This window comes from Apteryx mantelli, chromosome 28, assembly GCF_036417845.1.
Source record: "Apteryx mantelli isolate bAptMan1 chromosome 28, bAptMan1.hap1, whole genome shotgun sequence".
In the NCBI taxonomy this organism is placed as follows: domain Eukaryota; kingdom Metazoa; phylum Chordata; class Aves; order Apterygiformes; family Apterygidae; genus Apteryx; species Apteryx mantelli.
In genome coordinates, this window is record NC_090005.1 from 316,234 (window position 1) to 339,873 (window position 23,640).

Genomic DNA, 23,640 nt, shown 5'->3' on the forward strand with positions numbered 1-23,640 from the left:
GTGCTTACATGGAGAGAAGGAAGACAGAGTAATTTCAAATGCACACAGGTTAAAGAGGACTTAGTAATGACACTTGTGAGCCGTTGCTTGGTACTGATCAAAGAGTGACTGGTTTTGTTCCCTGCTGTTTGTGAGGGCTCTGGGGACCCTGCCGAGAAAGAGAAAAGCTTGGTGGGGCTGGAGGCTGGTCTTGGCATAGTGCCTCCTCGCTCAGTTCCCTTCCTCCCAGACTGCATCCTCCCGCAGCCTGCACCCAGCACAACCCCAGCCAGCCATTTCTTGGGCTTTTCTTGTGCTATAACTCAGCTGCTCCAGCTGCCCAATTAGCCTTCATGAGCCCTGTGTGGGAGAGCAGATACAAAATATTAACTCAAAAGCTATCTTCACTTGCAGCACAATGAAGATGGGGGCACCTCACACCAACTCAAACTGGTGGCTCAGGCGTAGACAAGCTGCAAATGCTGCACAGTATTTAGGGATCCAGGATGGAGTAAGAGGTTTTTCAGGCAGGTGGCTCAGCTCCAAAATGAATGCATGCAGCTAAGTGCATCACATGTGTGCAAGTGTGAGTGTATTTCAAGAGAGATTATGTCAGGACACAAACAGAAGTGAGGCAGTAAGATATTTTGAGAGGATGCCTGGTTTGGCTATTAAAAACTGAGTCAAGCACAGTGCATTTTCCAGTGATGTTTATTTGTTTCCTGTAGCCCACTGACAGCTGAATCTGGCAATGGAGCAGATTTTTTTTTCCTTAAAGTGTCTATGTGACATCCAGTCAAGGCTAACACTGTTGTCAAAGGCATTAGAGAGGGCAGCAGCAGAAGCAATGAGAAGTGCTGGCAGCAGGCTGTACAGCATGGCAAGAAGAGCAGGAAGCACCATCCCTCCCACTGCCACAGTGGAGGCAGGGTGCAGATACACATATAATCTTTTTGGTTATCTGAACCAGACAAACACAGCACCATGCAACACAATCTGCAGCTGGAAATGGGTGGAGAACAGGATATGGATAGTTATTGCAGTCTGCTTTTTCGGAAGCGATGTGCCTCGGAAGTGCAGCTGCCCATGGCAGGAGCAGTTCGGTGACTAACGAGGCTGTCAGCAGCTGGGACACAAGCTCCCGAGGAGCATTTGCTTGCTGAAGGGAACCACAATTCTCAGGATGCCTCTGCTGGGATAGACCTCTCCCCTGGAGCCAGATCCACCCTGCTGTATTTCACCACTGTTCAAGTGGAGTTTGAGTATTTAAAATAACTCAAAAAGAGCAATGTACTGATTTCCTTTGCAGGGGGCAGACTACCATGGTGTCTCATCAGGTTAAGATTCCTCCCCAGGGTGCCTTCCCTCCCAGCTCCGGCCCAGACCTGCACCTTCCCTGGTGACCTGCCGTCCAGCCTAGCTGAAGGCAGCACCGACACAAACGTCACCTCTCTTCTAAAGGATGATTGCAATAGCACCTTTCCCCGAACACACTCTGCTGCTCACAATTCCTCCACTCCCCACCCGCCACTCCAGATCCCACACAGCCCACTGCCCCATGCTGCGTGTGTCTTTATAGCTGCACGTACACATGGAGCCTAGGCCATGTGTGCAGGCGAGTGACACGCACCTGGGATCCATCCCTTTTGCTTCGTTCACCCAATCGCAGACTTTCCAGCACCTGAATACTCCTCTGCCAAGTGGTTCCTTTACCCCAAGCAATCAGCACAGCAACAGCCAATCCAAAGGTCTCCATGGTGGGGGGGTGACTCATGCACCCTGGTTTGCAGCTAGGACCTTTGCTCAGCCCTAGAGACTGAGAAAGGCTTTGGAAAGGCAGGCTGGCCCTGCAGCCAGCACCATGCCCTTGTCTGGGCCAGTTACTGTACAAAATGGACAATACACACACATTATTTACAGCCTGTTTTTCACATGATGGAGCAGCTCTTGGCTCGGTCTTTCCTGATCTCTGTGTCGTTCAATAAGTCCGTCCTGCCAGGCATCTGCGATGCCCGCTTCAGTCCCCGTTTGGAGTTGCTGCGCTTCAAGTTCTTGTGCACCCTGTTCACCGAGGCCAGCGTGGTCACATGAAACACGTCCCGCACGCTGTTTTCTGAGACCTTGGAGGAGCATTCTGCATAGGCCACTGCCCCGATCTGCCGTGCCAACGCACTGCCCTGTGATCCAGAGAGGGTGGGGAGAGGAGGAAAGGAGGTTAGGACGTCAGCGCTCTGCAGAGAGCATCCTTTTACATCGCTTTCAGCTCGGCCTGTGCTGGCAGCCCAATCAAAGCATGGGCACAGCGGGGAGCTGCTCTCACAATGTTTATTCATCACCTCTGCAAATAAAGCGCAAGTGTGTGCAGGAGCACTAAGTGTGAGCGTGGCCTCCTGAGAAGACAGTGACGCCAGGTGCCACATGCCTGCGTGCTGGTCTCCCAGCAGCGCTGAGCTTTGGCTCTGAAGGAGAGGTGTACCCACTTCCCCACGGCTCCCTGCACGGAGCCCTTGCAGGGCTGGCAAGCCTGGAAGACCTCTCCATGCCCAAGTCAGGATGCGACTGCAGGTCATTACAGCTCCTCAGCAGCAAGCTGTTACCACCACCAGGCCTGACAGCAGGAGGCTTCACCCCTCCCCTGTGGGAGAAGGAACCTGAGCCCAGCTCTCCACCAGAAGTCTGGCTGTCAGCCAGCCAGGCACCTGCTCCTTGAACTGGTGGGGCCCAAGCACGAAGCAGACTTCTGAGGGTGCCGGACCCTGAGGTGCTTAACCTTTGTCACTAGCACTGTGCTACCCCCTCAGCTGAGGGTCTGCACAACCCCTCTCATCAGGGCCACCATCTGGCCCCCAGAAGTGGTTATGGGTCTTCACAATAAGGAGCTGGGAACAGAGCAGTCCAGCAGCAGACCCTCCAGCCATGACTTGCCTCCTCGCCAGCAGTGGTTGCCCCCAACACAGAACCTAAGCAGAAAAGCCACTTACAGAGCAGAAAGAGCTACGCTAAGCTAAGAAACACAGAAACACGTCCTGTGCCCCCCCGTTTAGATGGTTCAGCTTGTCAAATCAGGCATCTCCACCACCTTTGAGGAAAGACATTTCAGCTACTAACCAGAAGGTTGTTCAGCAGAGCATCAGGAATAAGTCAAGTTCTCCCCGAGGGCAGGGAGAAGAGTGCTGTGAGATGAGCAGCTCAGAGTCTGCTCCATTAGCCAAGATCAAAACAGCTTCAGGCCAAGACCTGGCACAGAGGGTCACTTGCTGCTGAGCTTCCTTGTACTAATACGCCTTGAAAAAAGCCCCTGCCTCACTCCCCAGGAACCCTACGGGGCTGGCTGCCGAGACACACCTGCTCATGCGTGACAGGGATGAGGCGCTGCTTGGAAAGCTCCCGGAGTGTGTTGAGGTCTGTCCGCATGTCCAGCTTGCAGCCAACCAGCACAATCTTCGCATTGGGGCAGAATTCCTGAGTTTCCCCTTGCCACTGCACAAGAGAGAGAAGACGTTCAGAGGCAGCTTGTGTAACAGCCACTGCAGGAGACCGACTGGCCCCTCCACATCAAGATAATTCTGGCAACAGGCAGCCTGCGAAAGGACAAAGGTTGGAAACTCAAAGGCAATCGCAGGGTCTCAGTGCTTTGCACCCAGCCCCTTTCAGACCAGGCCAAGAGCCCCGTCTAAACCCCCTCAGCCCTGGAGGAAAGAGCAGGCCAGGAGAATCATGACATCAGCTCATAACAGACAGCACCTTCCAGCCACAGCTCTTCCGTGCCTCCCAGCCAAGGAGAGGACCACGAAGCCCTGATTCATGGCTTCGGCTGTGCACAGCAGTGAGCTGCACTCCCCTCTCTCATCAGAGGAACGACGTGCAGGAGCCCTGGCCCCCAGCACCTTCTAACCATCAGCATACACTCTGCCGAGAAGCCTGACCTGGCACGTCTCCGCGTGGGACCTGGAACAGAATCAGCCAGAGCCCCGGACTGCTGCTTGTAGCCACTGCGATGCCTGTTTCATGCTCGTGTGCCTCAGGCCTGTAGTGCCCGATCCCAGTCCTGCAGCAGTTTTTGTCCACGCTGAGGCCTGCATGCCCAGATCTCAGGAAGCGGGAAAGGGCTGTAAGTCAAGGACACAGAGGATGGTGGCCACCAAGGCTAGCGGTGCTCTGCGTGCCCTCATCCTCAGTGAGTGTGCCAGCTGGGAACAGCTCTGGACACTGTGCTGAAGACAGGAAACGCAGGGACAGGCAGCTTTCAATGTTCTGACTACAACATGAGGCTCTAATGGGATCGGCCTGGAGAGCAGGCTTCAGAGGCAAAGCCAGAGCGCTGTGGTGTGTATGGCTTTTCCAAACTGGGGTCGCAGCTGGTGATTAGCTCATCAGGGCACTTTAATGACTGTCACAGGCAGGGATGGGAATAATCACAGTGCCTCTCAGATAACTTTCTGCGCACTTGTTCCAGTATGCCCTGCAAACAGGCTCAACCTAAGCTTCCACCTCCTGCCCTAGGACTCTGGAGACCTCTCCTGGGTATGACTATGGAAAAATAATGACCACACGGTCTGGTGCACAGATCTGGGACTCCAAAGGTCACCCTTGCCAAGTCTTTTGGAGCACAGTCAGCAGGGAGTTATTTGCACAGCACACTCATTATTTGTTTATCATTGGAAGCCACATTTTTAAAGACATTAAGACATTCAGAGCGTAGTTACAGCTAGGGAAATAAAGAGCTGAAGTAATGAAAGGTCAGGGCAAACATCCACTTCCTTGGCACTAATGGATTTTTTAGAGCTCCAAAAATGAATGCTCAATATGCAGCTAAGTGTCTGCAGCAGTAAATAAAACTATCACCTGTGACCTCTGCCAGAGGAGACTTGTACAGTTGCCATCAGTGTGCTAACACCCTGCTTATGTGTCTAGTGCTTTTGAAGTAGCGGGCAGATGATGAGCAGAGATACCCCTGGCTAAAGGTGTCACTTGGAATTAGCAATTTCCTGCCACAGTAGCTGACTGTAAAGCATATACCCTAGGCAATTAGAAGAAGAAAAAAAGCCCACCACCTGGTGTCCATAACCTGGTGGGAAAAGGAAGTGCTAAGGATGACACAAGTTACATTTGGTCAAATATCTGAACAAAGCAACTGCAAAATAAGGAAAAGACTTCTTTTCCACCAGGAGATTGGCTCATATTTGCTTCAGTAGGAACTGCCCTCCCCTGCTGCCAGGGACACTTGTCTAGTGGGACTCACACACATCTCCACCCTGCCGGCAGCACGCCAGGCTGCCCAGCTTGTGGAGGTCTCTGGTGTCACAGCCATACGCTGTCAAGGGCTAAAGCACCAGGAAGAGGAGGATGCTATAATGCTTTTGGAGCTGGAATGCAAATATCCTAATTTACCCAAGGGTAAAAATCCCCAAAGAGATGGAGCTATATAGGGTCACTTCTAACCAGGCAGGAGGTCACAGGTGTCCGTAATGACATAGGATTCCCTGGTCCGTGGAGTGGTGTGACCCTCTTCTCACACAACCAACACCCTGGTGGGGAGCTAAGATCTGCTGCACTATCAAGACCTGTCCGAATGAAGGCACCACCCCATGAAAACCAGCTTTGTACAAAATGAATAGCTGTTTGTTTGCCTTCTCTCAGGTGGCTCCTTCCCCTTCACTTGTACATGCTGTTTATATAAACTAGGGTCCTACAAATCAAAAGCCAGTTCCAATTTTGCATCCCAGACGGGCAGCAATAATAAAGATTTCCTCTGCTGAATTAGCATCTTTGCCCACAGCTGGAAGAGGCAGTGTTATTCTCCTTAGTGGCCTGATATCAAAAGCTAAACCCCATTTCAACTGCATGGTGTCTTAGGAATTCTCCTCACCTCTGTAGGCTGTAAGCCTGCGCCGAAGGAAACCAGGCATCTACTCAGAGGCACTTAAGAAATCCCTTGTGATTTAGGGTTTATTATAAGCCACTGTACCAAAAAAGACATTGCCTAACAGTATTTGAAGCATCTGTAAGGCTGCACAGGGAAGACCTTGCAATGAGCAGTGCAGAGTCTCACATAAAGAGTATCTGCAGAGAGACACATAAATAAATCCCAGCTCCAGCTAATTATTAGTGGGTTTGTAGCTTATTAAGGTGCAAGTGATTTGCTTGCATTATTATTCTGCTGACTCCCAAGCTGAGGAGTGAATTCTCTGAGTCCACATGAAGCATGCCTGCCTCTACCCGGCAAGCTCCGTACCGGGAACTGCTTTGGAGTTGAACACTGAGCCATTGACCGTGTTGTCTGAGGGGTCTTTGTCCCCTCACCAGGACACTGGAGCCCCAGCTCCGCTTCTCAGCCCTTCCAGCCGCTGAATAAGAGGTATTTGCTTCAGCACAACATTTGGCAAAATGCAGAGAGGTCGAAAGGGCAGTCACCACGATGTGACTTGCTCAGACAGTGGCCAGTCCAGCCCCAGGAGCTTGGGGCTCATTGAGAAAAACAACAGGAATCACTTACAGTTCGGCAGTGCCTGTCACTCCTCAGTATCTCAGGGAGCTTCATGAGCTAGATGCCAGCCATGACTCACCTCGGGGACAGGACGCAGTGGCAAACTAGTCCTCCTGCACAGCAGGGAGAGCGCACTGAAACCGCAGCTCCCTGAATGCCCTGGAATGAAGCACCGAGTGGCCAGGACCAGGGGTGCTGCTCTGGGATGTGAAGGGTCAGGAGGACATTTAGCAGCTCCCCTGGGCAGCGTTCTGCGCTGCTGGATTTTGTGCCGTCGCACGGATGCCACCTCTCCCCGCCGGGCTCAGCATGCCCAGGCCTGCTGGAGTGAGCCAGGGGTGCTGCACCATGGGCCGCGTCCCTGCAGGGCTCCCGGGGGGCTGGCAGACCTGCCCGCCAGGAAGAGCAGCTCTCCTGCAAGGTGTTAACCTGCAGGTAGAAACTCTCAGCTGCTAATGCAGACCTTGGCTAGTCAGCTCTGTCGGGGCTGACAGCGTTCGAGGCCCTGCGTGCTCTCCAGTCCAGTGGCATTGTGCCATTTCATTTTATTCAAGTACGGGCTTGAAATTCAGTGCCCACAGCTCTTTATTCTTGTTATCAAGCTGTAGGGAACTGATTGATTGCTGTCCTTTCTACTGTGCAGATGCTGAACTGAGGGGACAGCCAACAAACTGAGTACTCTGCTTGCATGGAAACAGGCACCAGGGGCCACTTCTCAACTGCTGCAAGCAATTCATAACACACTGACTGGTGGTTACGCTAACAAGGGATGCACGACACTTTCCAAGGTCTTCATTAAAAACAGAACAAATGCCCTGCATTTCCCTCTGTCCCCACATTTGTACATGTGCATACACACAGATACCTCCCCTGCAAGCTACCATGAGCTACATTATTCACGGGGCTCCTTTCAAATGGAAGTATCTTGCTTTCTGCTACAGACGATATGGGGATTGGCAGCAGCAGACCATCCTCGTCTGAGTATGCCAACTCCAGCTAAGGTCTGGCCCTGATCACAGCACCTGAGAGCAGGACCCCAAACTAGCCATGCATGCTGCTGCAGAACACCCCATCTCACAAGTGAGGACACACGCCAGGCACTGACCTTCTTGAGCACACTGTCCAGGGTCTCTGGGCGGCTGATGTCAAAGCAAATGAGCACCGCATCTGAGTCCGGGTAGGCCAAAGGACGGACATTATCATAATATGCTGAGCCTGCAGAGAGGAGAGGGAGGAGAGTTGTGAGCAGAAAGTCTCGTTCCACTGACCACCCATATGGGCAGGCTAGAAGCCCTAGCCTTCTCTGTCAAGCAAGAGATCTTTAATTCCAGTAAGAACTGGGGACATCATGGTTAGCAAGCTGGTCTCTTGAGAAATACAAGACAAAAACTGCACATCAGCACCCAGCCAACACCCCAAATACTTGCTATTGAGGGTCAAGGTCCTTCTGATGAAACTACTCATTCAGAACAGCATAGACTAGGGCAAATGCCATAGAGGTGCACAGAGAAAACCATGCTCTCCATGCAACCCTGCTTTCCTAAAGCTCTGCTGGCTCCTGGCTCTTCCCTGCAAACACCAAGAAACCATTGGAACTAGAGAGCCTGCTGCAATTACACCAAGTAAAAGCAAGACAGCTGTCCTGAGATATCCCAAGGTTTTGTCCTTGCGTTCTTAGATTTATCACTTTGGAGACTAGAAATAAATGCAACTTTTGCATTCCTCTCCCTCCTGAGTAAGCATCTGGTCAGCAAGAGGCAGTGGAGCTGTGCTGCCAGGGCGTGTTGGCTCTCCACAGAGAAAGGAGCCTGGAAGGGCTGTGATATTGTTGAGCAACACATGCCTCTCTCTCTACCCTTGCATACTTGTTCTGTTACTTGTCATGCAGTTGCTGTAGCACTAATGGCAGCAAGGTGTAGCCGAGAGGAGGTAGCGGACAAGGAATGCTGCTGCTGTAGTAGCTGGTTCATCTGTGTGCGTTTCAAACAGACATGGATTGCATTAATTTTTATGGAGCCCTCTCACTAGAGCAAAATAGCAGTAATGCATTTGTGCTCCTACTCCCTCCTGCCTGGGTATTTTTATAGTGGGCAGCTTGCTCCCAGAGACTGTGAGAATTTAAGACAGGTAAAAAAAGACCTGCCTTCTGCACTGGATTTACACTGGAAAAAGTCAGACAGATTCTTTTTTGTACATGAAAGATGTGCCAGGATTTGGAGAACAAGCTATAAATCAGAGAGGATGATTCTGTATTCTGTAGGATTTCTCAGTGAGCAGGCAGAATGCCCAGTCCGAATCCAGCACGGCTTCTCTCTCACACACACACCTTCAATGCAAATCTCAGCCATTAAAGTCATTGTCCCATAATGTTTTTATTTGAAGTGCATTCTGTGTATGATTGTAAATGCCTCAGTAAACAGTAATGGAGCAATCAGCTCATTGCTACTTAAAAACACTGTTTCAGTTTTATATTTGGCTTTACAATGGCTGAAACTTCCTGGAGGGATGAGAAGCAGATGTTTATTTATCAAAAGGGGAAGCAGAGACACCAGAGTCCTTGTTGAATTTGCCTCCTCCGAAAAAAGACTCGCCCACCCTGAGGCTGAGGAAACAGGATGCGCTTCCTGCGCGGCCCCTTGGGAATACTCGGAGCCAGCACTTTCCCACCCTGGGAGGAGGGTGGAGCACCCAGCCCTGGTGTCAAATGGCTCCTTGATGAAGTTCGGCACCTGATGAATTATGGATGATGGTGGCTTATGTTTCCGTCCTTGCCTCGGCTAAGCGTGCGAGAGAAAGGGCCGATTCTCCGCAGGGGCCTCGGACTCTCAGGCTGCGCTGGGGCTCGCAGCTGATGCACAGCACGGATGAGGGCACGGCGCCCACAGCACAGCCGCGCTCAGCGCTGTCCTGCTGCACGCCAGACGCTTCACAAACTCCCCGATCGCTGCACAGGACAAAGCCAGGAGAGCAGACCCTGCTGCGGCCACCTCTTCCTCCACCCAAAGCCCACAGGGGACAGGTTGAGTGCTGAGATGTGCTGTCTCCTCAAATCCTACCCAGCTCCAAGGAGACTGACCACCTCGCTCCCCCCTTGACACCAGCTCGCAGCAGGATATCCCAGGCAGTCCGTGCAGGGACCTGTGCAGTCCGCAGCACTCAGGGCATGCTCCAGCTGGCACCATGCCAGCTGTGCCCGTGCAGTCCCACCATCCCTACCACAAACTGGGGCAAGTGCCCTCAGATTTGATGCGCATTTGGATTCACTACCAGATCTACAACAGGTACGTCCAGCTCCTCCTAACGACAGCCATGCTGCTGCCAGCCTGCAGAGGATAAAGGCATCCGCACCCCCACTGCCAGTTAGCAAAGCTGCGGCCAAGATCTTTTTTTTCATGCAAAGTCACTGCAAAGAGAAGCAGCTGAGATCCAGCACAGAAGAAACAGACTCTGATCCTCTGCAGAAAACCCAGCCCTCTTCCTAGAGGGAAAGTCATGCTCTCTCCATGGAAACAAGCCCATCCCCGCTGTGCCTTCGCCAGCTCTGGGGACAGAAGATCCAGGCTGGTGCATGAGAAGGCAAGGTGGGCCAGGGGACCCTGCGTCCCAGACTTGGAGATTGCTGATGCTTCAGGATCAGGCTGGCATAAGTGAACTGCTCCCTCCCGTATTCCTGCAGCACAGCAAGGTGATCCTGTTCCCACTGAAGCAGAGGCAGTACCAAGGTCCCCTTCAGACAGACCGTTTTCAGCCTCTTGCCTGCTGCAGGTTACCAGACAGGATGCAGATCCAGCACTGATTCTGCATGCTCAGACTCGCCGGATCTTTATCGGGGCCGTACCCTTTCCCCGTGCACAGAAGGGTGCCTGCCCCAGGCAGGGGCCCCGCCTCGCCTGGCAGGAAAGCGTTCCCACACACATCCTCTCCCTACGGTTCCTCAGTTTTACATAAACATTGCAGATAAATCTGTCCCCTCGCAGCCCAGGAAGGCTCCCTGTTGTAGAGGTGGGTTTGGCTCCCTTAACACAGGCATTGCTACTGCAAACTGTATCATAGCAACCTGCTGCTTCCCTTAGCAGTCCGGAGACTCCGCCGGGTGAGAGCCCGCGCACCATGAGCAGCCGAGCTTGGCCCGGGCTTTATCCGTGCAATCACAGGGCTGCCGCTGTCCCCATTCCGGTGCCAGGCGATGCGTTCTCCCCATCCATGAGCCGCAGGAGCAGAGATCCCTGCACTGATGGGGAGGAGGTGAGGGAAGGGTTGCTCTAAGTCAAGAGCCTCATTTTCTTAATGAGATCAAAATTGCCTTCGTATTCATTAACTTTCTGCTCCCAACTCCAAAGAGCGGGAGTGGCCCTTGGCACCTTCACGGGCAGCTCAACTCACAAGTCCTCCTGGCAGCTAGTAAGAGCCAATGCTTACAGCCTCTGCTGCAGAGCAGCTCTGCACCGTCCCAGGGGACCGAGGGAGGTGGATGGTCCATGGTGTCCAGCAGAGCAGGGGAGGTGTGCTGTGCTCCAGACTTAGGTAATTCCTAGCTTTCTTTAGAGATGTCTGTTGAACAGGGAATTCTCATTGGGGGATTACTGCTTTAGCTTTTGCATCTATTAATTTTTCATTGAGTTTGACATTTAGAAAAGAAACCAAAACACAAAAGCCTCAGTTCCTTCAGCTCCAGGTCTCCAGTTTTATTAGTTCTGAGTACTCAGTACCTCTCAGATATTCCAGCAAGACACCCTAGAGACCTACAGTCTGACACTTCCAAGCACACATGCACCCAAGGCTTGTGTGTCTGCAGATCCAGCCTTCCTTTACCACATGAGTCATTCTCCCACTTGGCACCCAGGTTTGCATGAAACAGGACCTATGTGCATCTGGTCGTGATTAAAGAGAGAAAACTGGAGCAAGTTGGCTGCCAAAAACAGCTTAAAAATAAAATCCACACTGTTGTTGTCTGAAATTCAGAGGCAGATCCAGCCATGAATAGCTCCTCTTCCTTATCAGCTGGCAGCTCCTCGAAATGCCTGGCATTGTGACTCAGCCAGGGAGACTGCTCTTGGGCAGGGGACAGAAATGTGCTGTTTCATCTATAACAACATAGTGTTAATCTTCATTTGTTCCTTATTAGCTGTTCTGAGAGATAATGAGCCTCCTCACATGGGCACCCTCCATCCAACAACAGCACATTTCAAACCAGAAAAACAAATATGCATGTAGAGCCATGATCTGCTCCACAAGGGGCTCCCACCACCCCCAGCCAGCTCTGGCTTGAAACAGAAGAGCACTGCCAAGGCCTACAATATTCATCATTGCACTTGACTTGGAGGTTTCACTGTAAGCTCTTCCCATACAGCCAGAACTGCTGCAGCGCAGGCTGCTTTCTGTAGGGACAGCCAAGAGCATCCTCACAGAAGGAAGCAGAAATTCATCCCAACTTTCCAAAGTGCTGCATCAACAAGCCCAAAGAGCATCGGGTTACCTCCCAGCAGACTTTAAAGAGACTCTAGAGGATGTTCTCTTTGCTAGAGAAAACCCACCACCAGTGCAGTCAAGCCTTTGTCCAGAGGACCAAGCTGCCACAGTGTCCTGACCCCCAGCCATGGCAAGAGGTCTGCACCGCTTCTCAGCCAGCATCAGATGCGAGGAGACAACCCCTTCCACTGCCACGGATCCAAGCCATTCCTTGCAGAGCTTCACCAGTCCCCTGGCTCTCTAGCACTTCCCAAGACTGGGGCTCAAACCCTTTGGAGTCACTATGCATCAGGGAATATGTGCTCAGCACTTCCTGGGGTTAAGCAGGGCTCTCTGGATGTGAAACCAAAACTCCAGCTGGCAAATAAATTTATCCAGGCAATGGTGTACTACACGCAAAAGCTATGAATAAAGGGGCACAACTCCAAGCCCCCTCCTCACCCTCGCAGGCTGGGCAGGGAGCGCTCCAGGCCTGGAGCGGAGCAATGCAGCTGCAGTAGGAGTCTGCTTGGGGACCAGGGACGCACAGGATCAATCACCACTTCCCTTCCCCACGTTCGTGTTCCAGACACTGCCGTCCTGGTTAATATTACATGAAGTGCCAGTGAATGTAATGGCTCTCATGATGAGTTGCTTCTCTGGCAGGGCAGATGATGATGAAGGTGTTAATAATAACATGATATTTTATTTATATCACACCTTTAAAACTGAAAAATATCTCTGTGCAATTCAGAGACGTGCTGGGCATGGAACAATCCACCCAGCAGCTTCCCGCCTGGGCTGCAGCAGTGCGCAGCAGCCCATGGAGAAAGCCACCACTGAGGACAGAGGGCAATAGCTGGGGCAGCTTGGGAGCGGTGCCAGTTGGGTGCTCCCCTCCTCGCACCCCACACCCGCCTCCCTGGGAGAGGCTCGCCCCAGTACCGCTTTGAATGCACTCGCCCAATGCATGCAGCTCATTTGCATGAGAAAGGCACATATTCCGGTATAACAGCCCAGCTATTGTCTCCTCCCAGGGCCCGTCAAGGGGGAAGCATAAAAATGCTGGATTGAAAACCTGACAGTGAATGAAAGAGGCAGAAGTGGCAGCTGTCCCAGACACCCTGAGTAAAAAAGGCCAGGCAGTCCCCATGGTGAGCCTGCAAAAATCTCAGCTGGTTTTCTAAGAAATCCAGGATACTTCAGAGCTGCCATTTCCTCTGCAGATGCACCAAGAGGACACAGAATCACCCTAAAATACCTCCCCATTGCTAGAAAGGGGGAAATAAGCCCAGAGAAATAATGTCAGAGTTTACAGTGGAGGGAGGAAGGAATCCAGCTTTGGGGAACACTCGAGAGCAGCATCAGTGAAACAGCCCCAGAGGTTGTGGCTAGTCCCTTCATCCTCCTGGGTACAGACTGAAAGAAATTTTTCTTCCATGTTCTTTTTACTGAGCTAAACTGGGCCATACAAAGGCCCAGACAGCATTTAAGGGAAATAGGCAGATCACAGACTTGGCACAGGAGCCTCCCCAACTAAAGTTGGGCTTGGATACTCATTTACAAGGAGGCAGCTTCACATGCACTCATGTCTACTGACAGCAGCCTTGCCCATGGTCTCCTCCACCTCTAAGGTGTCCCGCACATGCCTCCAGCTGCCAGTCCCTCTGGAATTACTGCTGGCACATCCTGCTTTGCAAGAACCCGCAAGACATCTCCTCCTCCGCCATGCAGCGGTCTGCAAGGTCACCCACTTAGATCCAGGGAGCTCTGCCTCCAGCATCCCAGGAGGAGTCTCCCAGAGCCAGTCTGTCGCTCACATGGAACCAGGAGCATGGCAAACTCTGCAGACCCACGTCCCTGCCTTGAAGACGTGAGATGCCTTTATAAAGGCAGAAAGCAACATGTGAAGATAAATGGCTCCACATCCCTGGCACACAACAGACCAGAACATGTAAATGCCCCTCGCACTGCCTGTACCATTAGTGCAGATGGGCTTTACAAGCAGGGGCCAGGAAATTGGCTACTGCAGCTTCTGATGCTGCAATAGCTGCACATCAAGGAGACAATGATCTGAACTGTCAGGAGTTCAGAAACCAACTTCATCCTCCCAGTGTGAAACCAGACCCTCTCTCCTGAAAGAAAAATCAGAGAAATTTCTCGCTGGAAGATCAATGAGCAGCAGCATATTCCAGAGCACCCTGCAGGTCCCGGCTCAGCTGGGGCTCGGAGATGGGTTAAGGATCCCTGACCCCTGCCTGGCTGGTTATTGTCTGAAAGGGGAAGAAAATGCAGATCCCGTTGATTCAAGAAATGTATTTCTGACACTAATACAGTGCTCATTACAGTCCAGCCCAGAACAGTGACAAGAGGCAGAGACAGGAATTAAAGCACTGGTGACAAACACAGACACATGAGTAACCAGGGGCTCCGACAAAAGCAAGCAGCACACTCTGAAGCCAGGATCTGAGGAACTCAGGGGTCACAGTTCAGAAACAAGAAGCGATTAGTGACATTAGAGATTAAAGTGAGTTGAACTGAGAGCAGAGCAGACTTAGCAAAAGAGTCAAACAGAACCACGGTCGTGCCAGGTTCCACCTGGCGGTGAAGACACAACTGTCTGCATGGGAACCGCCAGGCAGATAAACAACATACCGCCACCCTGCAAGCCGCAAGGTGCCCATCTGCTGCCCTGGGTTCCTTGGCATTACCTACAGCAACGTTGCAGCAAGACAAAGCCAGCTGCAGTCTCACTCCGAGAGGCCATTTCCATCCCAGCCAAGCAGGCAGGGCTTTTGACAGTGCATCTGCTGCAAAGAAAGCTTCTGCAAAGAAAGCTTCTGCCATCCCTACAGGCAGAACTTCAGAAAGGTTTTACCCAAGTGAAGACCACAATTTGTTCTTCAGAAGTTCAAGCATGGCAGAGCCTCATGACAGGAGGGCCACTTTCTTCTGGGCAGCTAAGCTAGGGCCAGCCAGTTGCCTTGAAGCGCAAAAGGCCTTGCCTGCCAGCGAGAACAGTGCACAGGACACTGCGTCTCTCCTGGAGAGATGGGGCATCCCATCAGTGACAGAGGGAGACGGAAAGCAGCAGAGGGAACCACCAGCCACTGCTGCAAGCACCTGTAGTCCCATCCTCTGAGGGACACAGAAGTAGCAGTGTGGCCACCAGCCCCAAGTCTTTTACATAAGCTTTTCTTCTGGCTTGGCTGTACCATTTTTCTTGCTTGTGCAACTTCACCATAAACCCCTAAGTCCAGAGAAAGAGGAAACTCTTCCATGACACAGAACAACCAATCATCTGGAAAGTGCATGACTGAAACAACAGCTAATCAGCTTGGACAATTAACCTCTGCTCCTAATTCTTGTGATGCACTTAAAAAAGTCAATGAGTAAATTACAAAACAGCCCAGCTGGCATGTCTTCAGGATGGACGTGATCAGGATGAAGGGAATGGTATTTGCACGGGCTGAGGTGGCATTTCTGGGCCCCTCTCCAGATCTCATTACTGCAAACTTGTCACTTAACAGGAGGCTGTTCTGCTGGATTTACTGGCAGAGGACTCCCCCAGCAAGGCAGGCACAGGGCGCTGCTGCCTTGCCCAGCCCTGTACCCACTCTCACGCCGATGTGCAGCACGCAGAGGGCTAGAGGCGCTTGCTCAGACACATGTGCAAACTCCGCAACTTGGAGGCAGCTCTGGAGGCTCCTTGAAAGAGTCACAGCGGCACCTTCGGGGGAGCATCCCTGCGGAGTCTGAGATGGCGGTGGCTGCAGAGGCAGTCCGAGTAGCCGGTCCAGGCTCTGCAGAAGGACGCTGGAGATCCAGCCTGCGGCAGCTGACAAGAGGGACAACCGGGAGCTCCACATCCCTTCCTGGCACCGTTGCAGTGTCACAAGGGCAGCTGGCACCACCACAACCTGCCTGTCATCTACTCAACAGGCTGCAGCAAGGAAGAGGAGTGGCAAGATTCCCACAACACATCCACCACATGCTCTGGGCTTTAGGGAACTTGTCTGAGAGCTGAACAAATGCAATTATCTTTATGCAATGCTGCACATTTCAAGTTTGCTGTGCATAAGCAGCAGATCCCTCCTGGCTGCTTGGCTACCAGATAAGGTTTCTCCCCACAGAGAAGGCTGGGCCTGTAAACTTGTGCGGTTTAATTGAGTGGAGATCTTATCTTCAGGACCTGGCACCAAGGGAAAGCCGCATCCTCGTCACTACCACACACGGCAGAGCCACAGCACTTCCCTGCCGCGCCGAGGAGCCTCACATGCAGCCTGCTGCCATCTCACCAGCCCTGCCCAGGCGCACGGGCACGGCGGGGGGAGAGGGATGCTCACGGGACACGTTCCTTGCGCAGGGGAGAGCCGCGTTCCAGAGCCGCCACTTCCGCGCCATGGGAAAGGGTCTGGGTCAGAGCTGGGGACAGATCCGCTCCACAGAAAGCCCTTCCTCGCCCAGGAGGCAGTAGCAGCCAGCTGGTCATCACTGCTGGCACTCAGCACCCTCCTCCTGTGACTCCCGGGACGCACAGCAGCCTGGCCGGCGGGCGCTGAGCCTCCCAGCTCGGCACAGCAGCCAGGGGACTGTGCGGCCCCGGGCACTCCCCGGCACGGCAGGAGGTGCTGCAGGAGCAGCCTCCACCGTGGAGCCTCGTGGCATCTCGCGGCACACCATGCCCAGCCCCGCAGGGCGATGCCCCGGGCTGCGCCATACCTGCCGAGAGCAGCTAGACTCCAGCCCGCTGCAGGTTCAGCCTCCCGCTAAAGCAAAAGCATTTCTGTGGCTGTTTCTGCTGCAACTCTTCGAACTTTTGCCCCGCTGTTTACTGACCTGCTTGAGAATATGACCCAGTTGCACATATTTTTAGGCTTAACTATGTATTTGTGCTGAAATGGGACACAAGTATGTTACTTGCAGACTCCCAGCCTCGACAGGGAGCATGGGAGGAGTTATTTTTGTATGCAAAGGGCAGCTTCACATTTTTCTCTGCCTCAGAGTGCAAGCAGCAGCGAACCCTTCCCAAGACAGAGCCTCTCCTGCATGAGGAAGAGGCGGCTGTGGCATCAGAGCCAGGCGCTGGGAACCAAGGCACAAGCAGCCTCAGCTGCCACCGCCAACCTCGGCCCGTTCAGCGCTCGACCCTCACCAGCCCAGGCACCGATCCAAGCCATGCCACAGGTCACGGCAGCAGAAACACTGCAGATCCCAGCAGCAGCAGCTCCTGACGTTCCGCAGAGGGCGGAAAAGCCCCCGCCAGCGGCGCCAGAAGAGGGCAACGAACGTTTGCCCCTGCGCAGACAGCCCTGCCGGGGCAGGCAGCTCTGCTCTGCACCGCGATCTGCATCAGCAAAGACGGCGGTACCAAACACAGACAAACAGCCCTGGGTCACGTCACAGCTTTGCCAGCCTGCGCCAGAGGCCATCAGCCCAGGAGGCAGGAGGAGCCTCCGGCATGAAGGGGTTTGAGCCAAAAGCCCCCACAGAGACCTGCGCCCAGGCTGCTGCACACCGAGCCGCCTCCTCCCGAGAAATAAAGCCCATACACGGGCTAAGCCTCGTCTTAGGCGGTGGGGAGAGTGCGGGTGCCTGGGCCAGGCCAGGGGCCAGTCGCACAACTGATGGGGGCAGCAAGTCCCCGCGCGCTGCTGAGCAGGAGGGACCTGCCGAAGGCATCTGCTGCTCCGTGCCAGACGCAGGATTTCCCAGGCTGAACAGCCCTGATCTTACCGAGAATACAGCTACCGCATCACTCCGAAAAGCCCCACTCCCAGCAGCGCCTCGTAGTCATTGCACTCCCTTTCACACCTCTGAAGCATGTGCAATTCGCCCACTCTTTGCAAAGCATTGTTAGCGGTCAGAAAACCACCCGCCCTTCCAGCACCCGGCTGCACAGAGGCGAGGAAGAAACCTTTCCTGCCAGGTTTCGGTGCTGCGTGTCCGGGAGGCACCCAGCCCTTTTGGGAACAGCATTCCCAAGCCAACAGGCATCCTGTCAAACAGGAGTTTCCCTGTGCCACCAAGATATCCGGGCTGTGCGGAGAAGTCATTTCTGTGCCAAGGACATTCAGCCAACAGACAGCAAAGAGAAGAATTTGCCAGAATGGGAGCCCGAAGAGCAGCAAAGACACGTGTCTCCGTAAAGCTGGTGAGTGGAGGTACTGGAGCGCTGCAGCTCCTGCAGCCGGAGCCCTGGATGACAGGCGGATCCTCGCCTGCCCTCCTTCCCTCCCACACAAAGAGGTCAAATTGCCTTTCAATGGAGGCTTGAAAAAAACTGCACACAGCAAAGGCTTTCAGGGGGAATGGGACATCCCCGCTGTGCTGTAAAACAGCACCTGAAGCAATTTCACTCTCACGCTGCCTGGACATGGCACTGACTCAAATAGAAACAAATGCAAACTGCAACGGGCACCCGCAGGTGACGGGAGCGGGGTCCAGCTGGTCCTGCGCTCACTTCTCCCGGGCAGGGACGGAGACGCAGGGCGCTGCAGCGCGCCGGAGCCTTTGCCCTCCCCAGGCAGCAGAGGTTTCACCCTCGTGAAGGACGCTTGGTGCTGGAGGTTCCCTAGAGTCACCTCCAGCCTCAGAAAAACTCAGTGGGCAAAGGGTTAAAAGACATTTAAAGGGAATCAGAGGCCCCCGTACAATTTCGGAGCCATTCAATTCTCGTTTGCTTCTGTTCACCCCACGATAACGTCTCTAACTAGATTTACTGACTGCTAATGCAGCACAGCCTGCATTTACCGTGGGGCCAGCTTCCCGGCGGGCTGCTCCCACTCCAGCGATGCTCAGCTCACCCCGCGCAGCCTCTGCAGTCCCTAAACCCTTTCACAACCAACTGCGAGGGTTAATTAAAAAATTAAATCAGGCGTCAGCTCACCTGCCCAGGTCTCCGTCCAGGTTTCTGGAGGGCGGAGGGATGCGAGCTTCAGTTCCAGATCCTTATCGAAGAGACGGCAGGTGCTCAAAACACACCTGGTTCTGCAGCACCCCCTGCCCTGCCTGGCAGGAAGGGATTCAGCACCACCACCAAGCCCCTGCCTGCGAAGCCGCTTCAGAGAGGTGGTGGGCAGCGCAGCAGCAGCGAGGGAAGGGCACCCTGGCGCCTGCTGTCCTGCACGAGGGGGGCAGTGAGCCCCCTCCGGGCCCGGCAGCCCGGCTGGTTCAGTTAGTCTTGAGCAAAACTTCTTCCACCAAAGCTTCTGCTTACAAGTGTCGCCAAAGGGTGATGGAAATTCAACAGCAGCCTGCAGTCTGCAGCTAAAAATATAGTTTGATTACTAGGGAAAATGGTTGTGTATGGCTTCGCAGGACTTGAGCAAAGAGCTAGCTCCTGTGAATTTCAAATTCTAGCTGCAACAAAAGGCAATTTATCTGGAAAACTGTCTAGTGACCTCTATCTGCAACCAAGCTGTTAAAAAGGGCTTACATTTTTCATAAGGACAAGGGAGAAAGAATCAAAGTCCCTTTCCTCCGGCTACAGAGAGAGGAATATAAGACAAACACATAGCTTTTGTTTAAAAAGATAAAAATGAAAGCGTAACAGCATCAGGTGCAGGTGTCAGATACATATACACTGCTTCAAAGCCCCTTTACCATGTCCTTTCCTTCTAACACGTGCAAGATCAAAGCCAAACATTTTGGAGAATTCCTAAAAACCACCAGGGCATCGAACATGCTTCCGCACACTCTGAGGCTGAAGTTTCTCATCTCAGATACGGCCCTCAGAGCAAAGCTGGTCCATGTCCAACAGGATGCCCCCAGGCCCTTCTCGCAGGCTGCCGCCGGGAAACCCCCGAGCACGGGGACAGGCGATCGGCGGGAGCAGCCCAAACGCAGCCGGCCACCGGGCGCACCCAGTCCCGGCTCGCCGCGGGGGCCTCGGGCCAGGGCAGGGTTAGGGCTGTGCTGTTGCAGGGTCCAAGGGCTTCATGCTGCCACGCCAACTCGGCAGCACTGGCTGCCCACGCTGAGCACGGCTCCTGGCGGAGCAGAGCCACGGCCCTGCCGACCCTGCTGCCTCGGCGCTTCAGCGCTTCTCCCACTGCTGCGGCACCGAGAGCATCTGCCGGTCACATCACGGCACGGCATGCCTCGCGCGGGCAAAGGGAAAGACCCTTTTCCACCTCCAGATGAACAAAGAGGCACAAGCAATGTCTCCCCGGCCGGGAAGCCCCCAGCACAGACTCAAGAAACACATTTTAAACATTAGAGCTAGTCCAAGACTCAGTAAAGCCACTGCTCTAGATAAAGCTGGGCCAATCCGACAGCTCTGATAGATGCAAAATTATAGCAAGGAATTTGAATGTACAAGAGCAAAGAAATCCTTAGGTCATGTGTTAATTCACTGTTGCTCTTGGACACCCAGAAGACCTCATTTCTCATTAAGACTCCAGAAACAAAGGGGAAAGAACCAGCAAGCCTGACACACATGCACTAACTGAGCCAAGCGCTGGCTGCACCGCGTGCACACAGCGGCCAAGACGGTTGTCGGAGGTACAGTAAAAGGCACAGATAAGCTTTGCTAGATGCCAATATTTTTATCATCTCTGCATCAGGCAGTTCACTTGCCACCGACGCCCCCACCGAAATGTGGCACCAAGTTTGGGAGGGCGCTTGGAGGGCTGGGACAGCTGCACCTACGGCTTCCCGCAGAAGCGCGGCTGAGGACACAAAGAGGCCGAAACAAAATCAAAAAGCGCCGAGCGCTTTGTTACAGGGAGAGCGATGAAAGGGAAGCGCGTTCCCACAGCGCATTCCTCGCCGAGGTGAGGTCTCCCGTCGCAGGGCGCCGCTCGCTTTCTTCCCCATTCCTTCCCCGCCTCACCTCGCGCCCCAGAACTGGTTTTGTTACTACTCACTCGTGTCCCTGGACGGCCAGGGACGGCGAGGCGCTGAGGCGCGGGGAGGCTGCGCCAGCGGCCAGCACGGAAACCCCGCGCGAAGGCGACAGGAACCCGCGAGGGGCAGCGCGCCGCCCCCCGCCGGGGCGAGACCGCCGCAACCGCCCGGCGCCGCCCGCAGCCCCGAGCCCCGGGGGGGAGCCCCGAGCGGCCCCCGGGGGGAGCCCCGCGCCGCCCCCGGCCCACCTGAGGTGTCCCACATGTTGAGCTCGGTGCGCTGCTTGTCGATCTCGAAGCTGGCCGTGTAGTTCTCGAAGACGGTGGGCACGTAGCTCTGGGGGAGAGGAGCAGAGGGGAGGGGAGGTGAGCGGAGCGGAGGGGAGCCGCGCCCCGGCCCCGGCCCCCGCCCGCCCGCCGCACCTCGGGGTAGCAGTCCTTGGCGAAGACGTGCAGCAGCGCCGTCTTGCCGCACTGCGTGTCCCCCACCACCACGATCTTGCAGCGCGCCAGGTGCCCCTCCATGGTGCGGGGCCGCGCCGCCCGCGCCGCCGCTTTACCGGCGCCGCCCCGCCCCGGCGCCGCCCCCGCCCCGGTGCCGCCAACCGGGCGCCGCGCGGGGCCGGGCCGCGCCGCCCCCCCCCCCCCCCCCCGGGCCGCGGGCAGCGTCGCCGGGCGCGGCGGAGGCTCCTTCCCGCGTCGGGGAGCAGCCGCCCGTCACAAAATGCGGGAGAAACAGGGACGGGGAAGAGCGAGCCTGCAGCAGCGGGAATCAGCGTTTCGGCGGTGGAGCTGGGTTTATTGATGGGCTGAGGGGGCAGGTGGTTTTTCCTGAAATCACAGTCGTTTTTCGTCTATAAACATTGGTGCTGGGCGTGAGGCCAGGATGAGCGAAGAGCGGGGAGGTGGCGCGAGGAGGGAGGCCCGCCGCGCCGTGCCCCAGGTTTCTGAGCACCCGTCGGGCAGGCGCCGGCCGGACGTGCCGCATGCCAGCGAGCCGGCTGCCTGCGCCCTTCGCACCGCTGGCCACAGAGCTCCCGGGTCCTGGGACCTACCACGGGGCCAAGTTAGCCGACGCACCGCAAAAGCCAAGGCAAGTCTATGACATGGTCAACTGGTCAAATTAAATAAAGTTCAGGCTTTCCAGTCGGTTCCTCTTTCTGCTGCTTTGCAATGTGCATTGCTGCAGCACCTCGCTGCCTCCTCGTCTTGCCTTGAGCAACGCCATGAAGATCTGTCACACGCACGTTTCCTCATCCCCTCCCCAAGGAGGAGATCGCGTAGGACTGCGCCTTGTTTTGTAAGGCCTGTGGGGTTTCTCTGCCTTTTTGTACGTGTGCATGTCGCTCAGCTTTTATGTGGAGGAACACATAAGCAAAGCGAAAGGCGCTGGGCTGGCAGCTGAAGGTAGAAGAGTGCTGGGTGGCCATAGGTGCAGTGTAGAGCCAGATGTTCCCCTGGCAAACACCCTTCTGCTAACCGCTTTGCACAGTGTTTCTGCTTCCAGGCAGCAGATTATTGTGACCCTGCTTCAGAGGACACAGAAAACTTTCTCCAACCCAAATGCTCAAGGCCGTTGCAAAGCCCCTCCAGCCCGTGTGACATCCCTTGGGGAGGGAGAGCAGCTGCCGGCACCTTTTGCTCAGAGCCACTTGGGGCACTGCCGCTGCTGAACCTCGGGTCCCATTTGATGCAATGCACCTTTTGGCAGGCAACACTTGCAAAATATCTGTTAGTCAACCTACAGTCACAGTGCAACTTGTCAGAGGAGGACACGGAGCGAGACGTGCTGTGAGCCTGCTGCGACTATCGCCGCGTCTGGCAAGGCGACAGATGGCTCCCACACATTTGCTCCTGACGATGCTTCTCTGGCGGCTGGATCCTCCCGCGCAGAGCCGTGCTCTTGGGGATTTGCGTTGCTCGTGCAAATTAACTTGGCTGTGTGATACTCGTGTTATTTTCTGTACTGATGTGCAAAGCAACCAGAGGGCCTCGTCAGGACCTGTACTAGGGAAATGTCTGGGAAGAAGCCAGCCTTCCCCAAAAACCCCACAGCCGAGACCTGGTGCCTGCGACGCCCAGGTCCCGCACCCACAGCAAGCCCCCCAGCCCACTCCTGTACAGCCAGTCACGGGCTCTGGACCTAATTTTAGACGCGATGAAGCAAGTGAACCCATGTCCTGTTCTCTGTCCTGTGGCCCTGCTCCCCTGCAGGACGCAGGCGTGCACCTAACGAGAGGTGCCCGAGCGTCACCCCTGAAAGCACCGGTGGAGCTCAGGCCCATCCCGTTACGCACATGAAGCTCCGTCCGTGTCTTTACGGTGGGTGCATTGCTGCTTCATATGCATCTTTGCCATTCGTCTTGGTCTGCAACACCCTATTTCCATTCTGGGATTTTCCCTGGTAAGCCTGGAATGGGAATAAGGGGGACGCCTGAACCCTCATTTCTCATCAGATCTATTCTTAAGTATCTCCTTGAAGTTGTCAAATATGTGAAAAAGCTATAAATTTGCCAGGCAAAACTGCAGAATATTGCTAACTGTTAACATTCAATAGTTAAATCACTGAGCCCTGAACAGTGTGTTATTTGATGGATTCCCCCAGAAGGCGAAGAGGTGGAGTAGCAGCGGAGTTTGAACGCACGCAGCAAAGACACAAATCAACAGCAATTAGGGAGGTTAAGAGAAGGGAAAAAAGTCCCAGACAAATCCCCTTTCATGTGTCCAGCCTGTTTACGTTCTGCGCTAGACTGATGCTGATCTGACTCGCTGCTGGCATTAATGAAGTCCGCATGTCTGGGTGAGCAATTTAATTTATCTCAGCAAGCCAAAGCTCGTTACAGCAGTCCATGAGCGCTGTCAGATGGAAGCAGCATC

At 54.3% G+C, this 23,640-nt stretch overlaps 1 protein-coding gene across 1 annotated transcript; it reads right to left on the bottom strand.

The window, feature by feature from the left end:
- Positions 1–672: 672 nt before the first annotated feature.
- Positions 673–21,296, bottom strand: RND2 (Rho family GTPase 2). The gene is made up of 5 exons (XM_067312119.1): positions 21,187–21,296; positions 21,013–21,100; positions 7,572–7,681; positions 3,325–3,459; positions 673–2,156 (listed from the first exon to the last, which is right to left on the bottom strand). The coding sequence occupies exons 1-5, from the start codon at positions 21,286–21,288 to the stop codon at positions 1,908–1,910; spliced, it is 684 nt and encodes a 227-aa protein (XP_067168220.1). The 5' UTR covers positions 21,289–21,296; the 3' UTR covers positions 673–1,907.
- Between the last annotated feature and the right edge of the window lie 2,344 nt (positions 21,297–23,640).

Bases quoted from the DNA above. Each gene is read 5' to 3' on its own strand.
- RND2 (XM_067312119.1), bottom strand. From the start codon at position 21,288: ATGGAGGGGCACCTGGCGCGCTGCAAGATCGTGGTGGTGGGGGACACG. The intron at 3,460-7,571 runs GTCAGTGCCTGG...TCTCTTGTGCAG, and splicing joins TGGACAGTGTGCTCAAGAAG to TGGCAAGGGGAAACTCAGGA. The intron at 2,157-3,324 runs GTGTGTCTCGGC...TCTGGATCACAG, and splicing joins TCCCTGTCACGCATGAGCAG to GGCAGTGCGTTGGCACGGCA.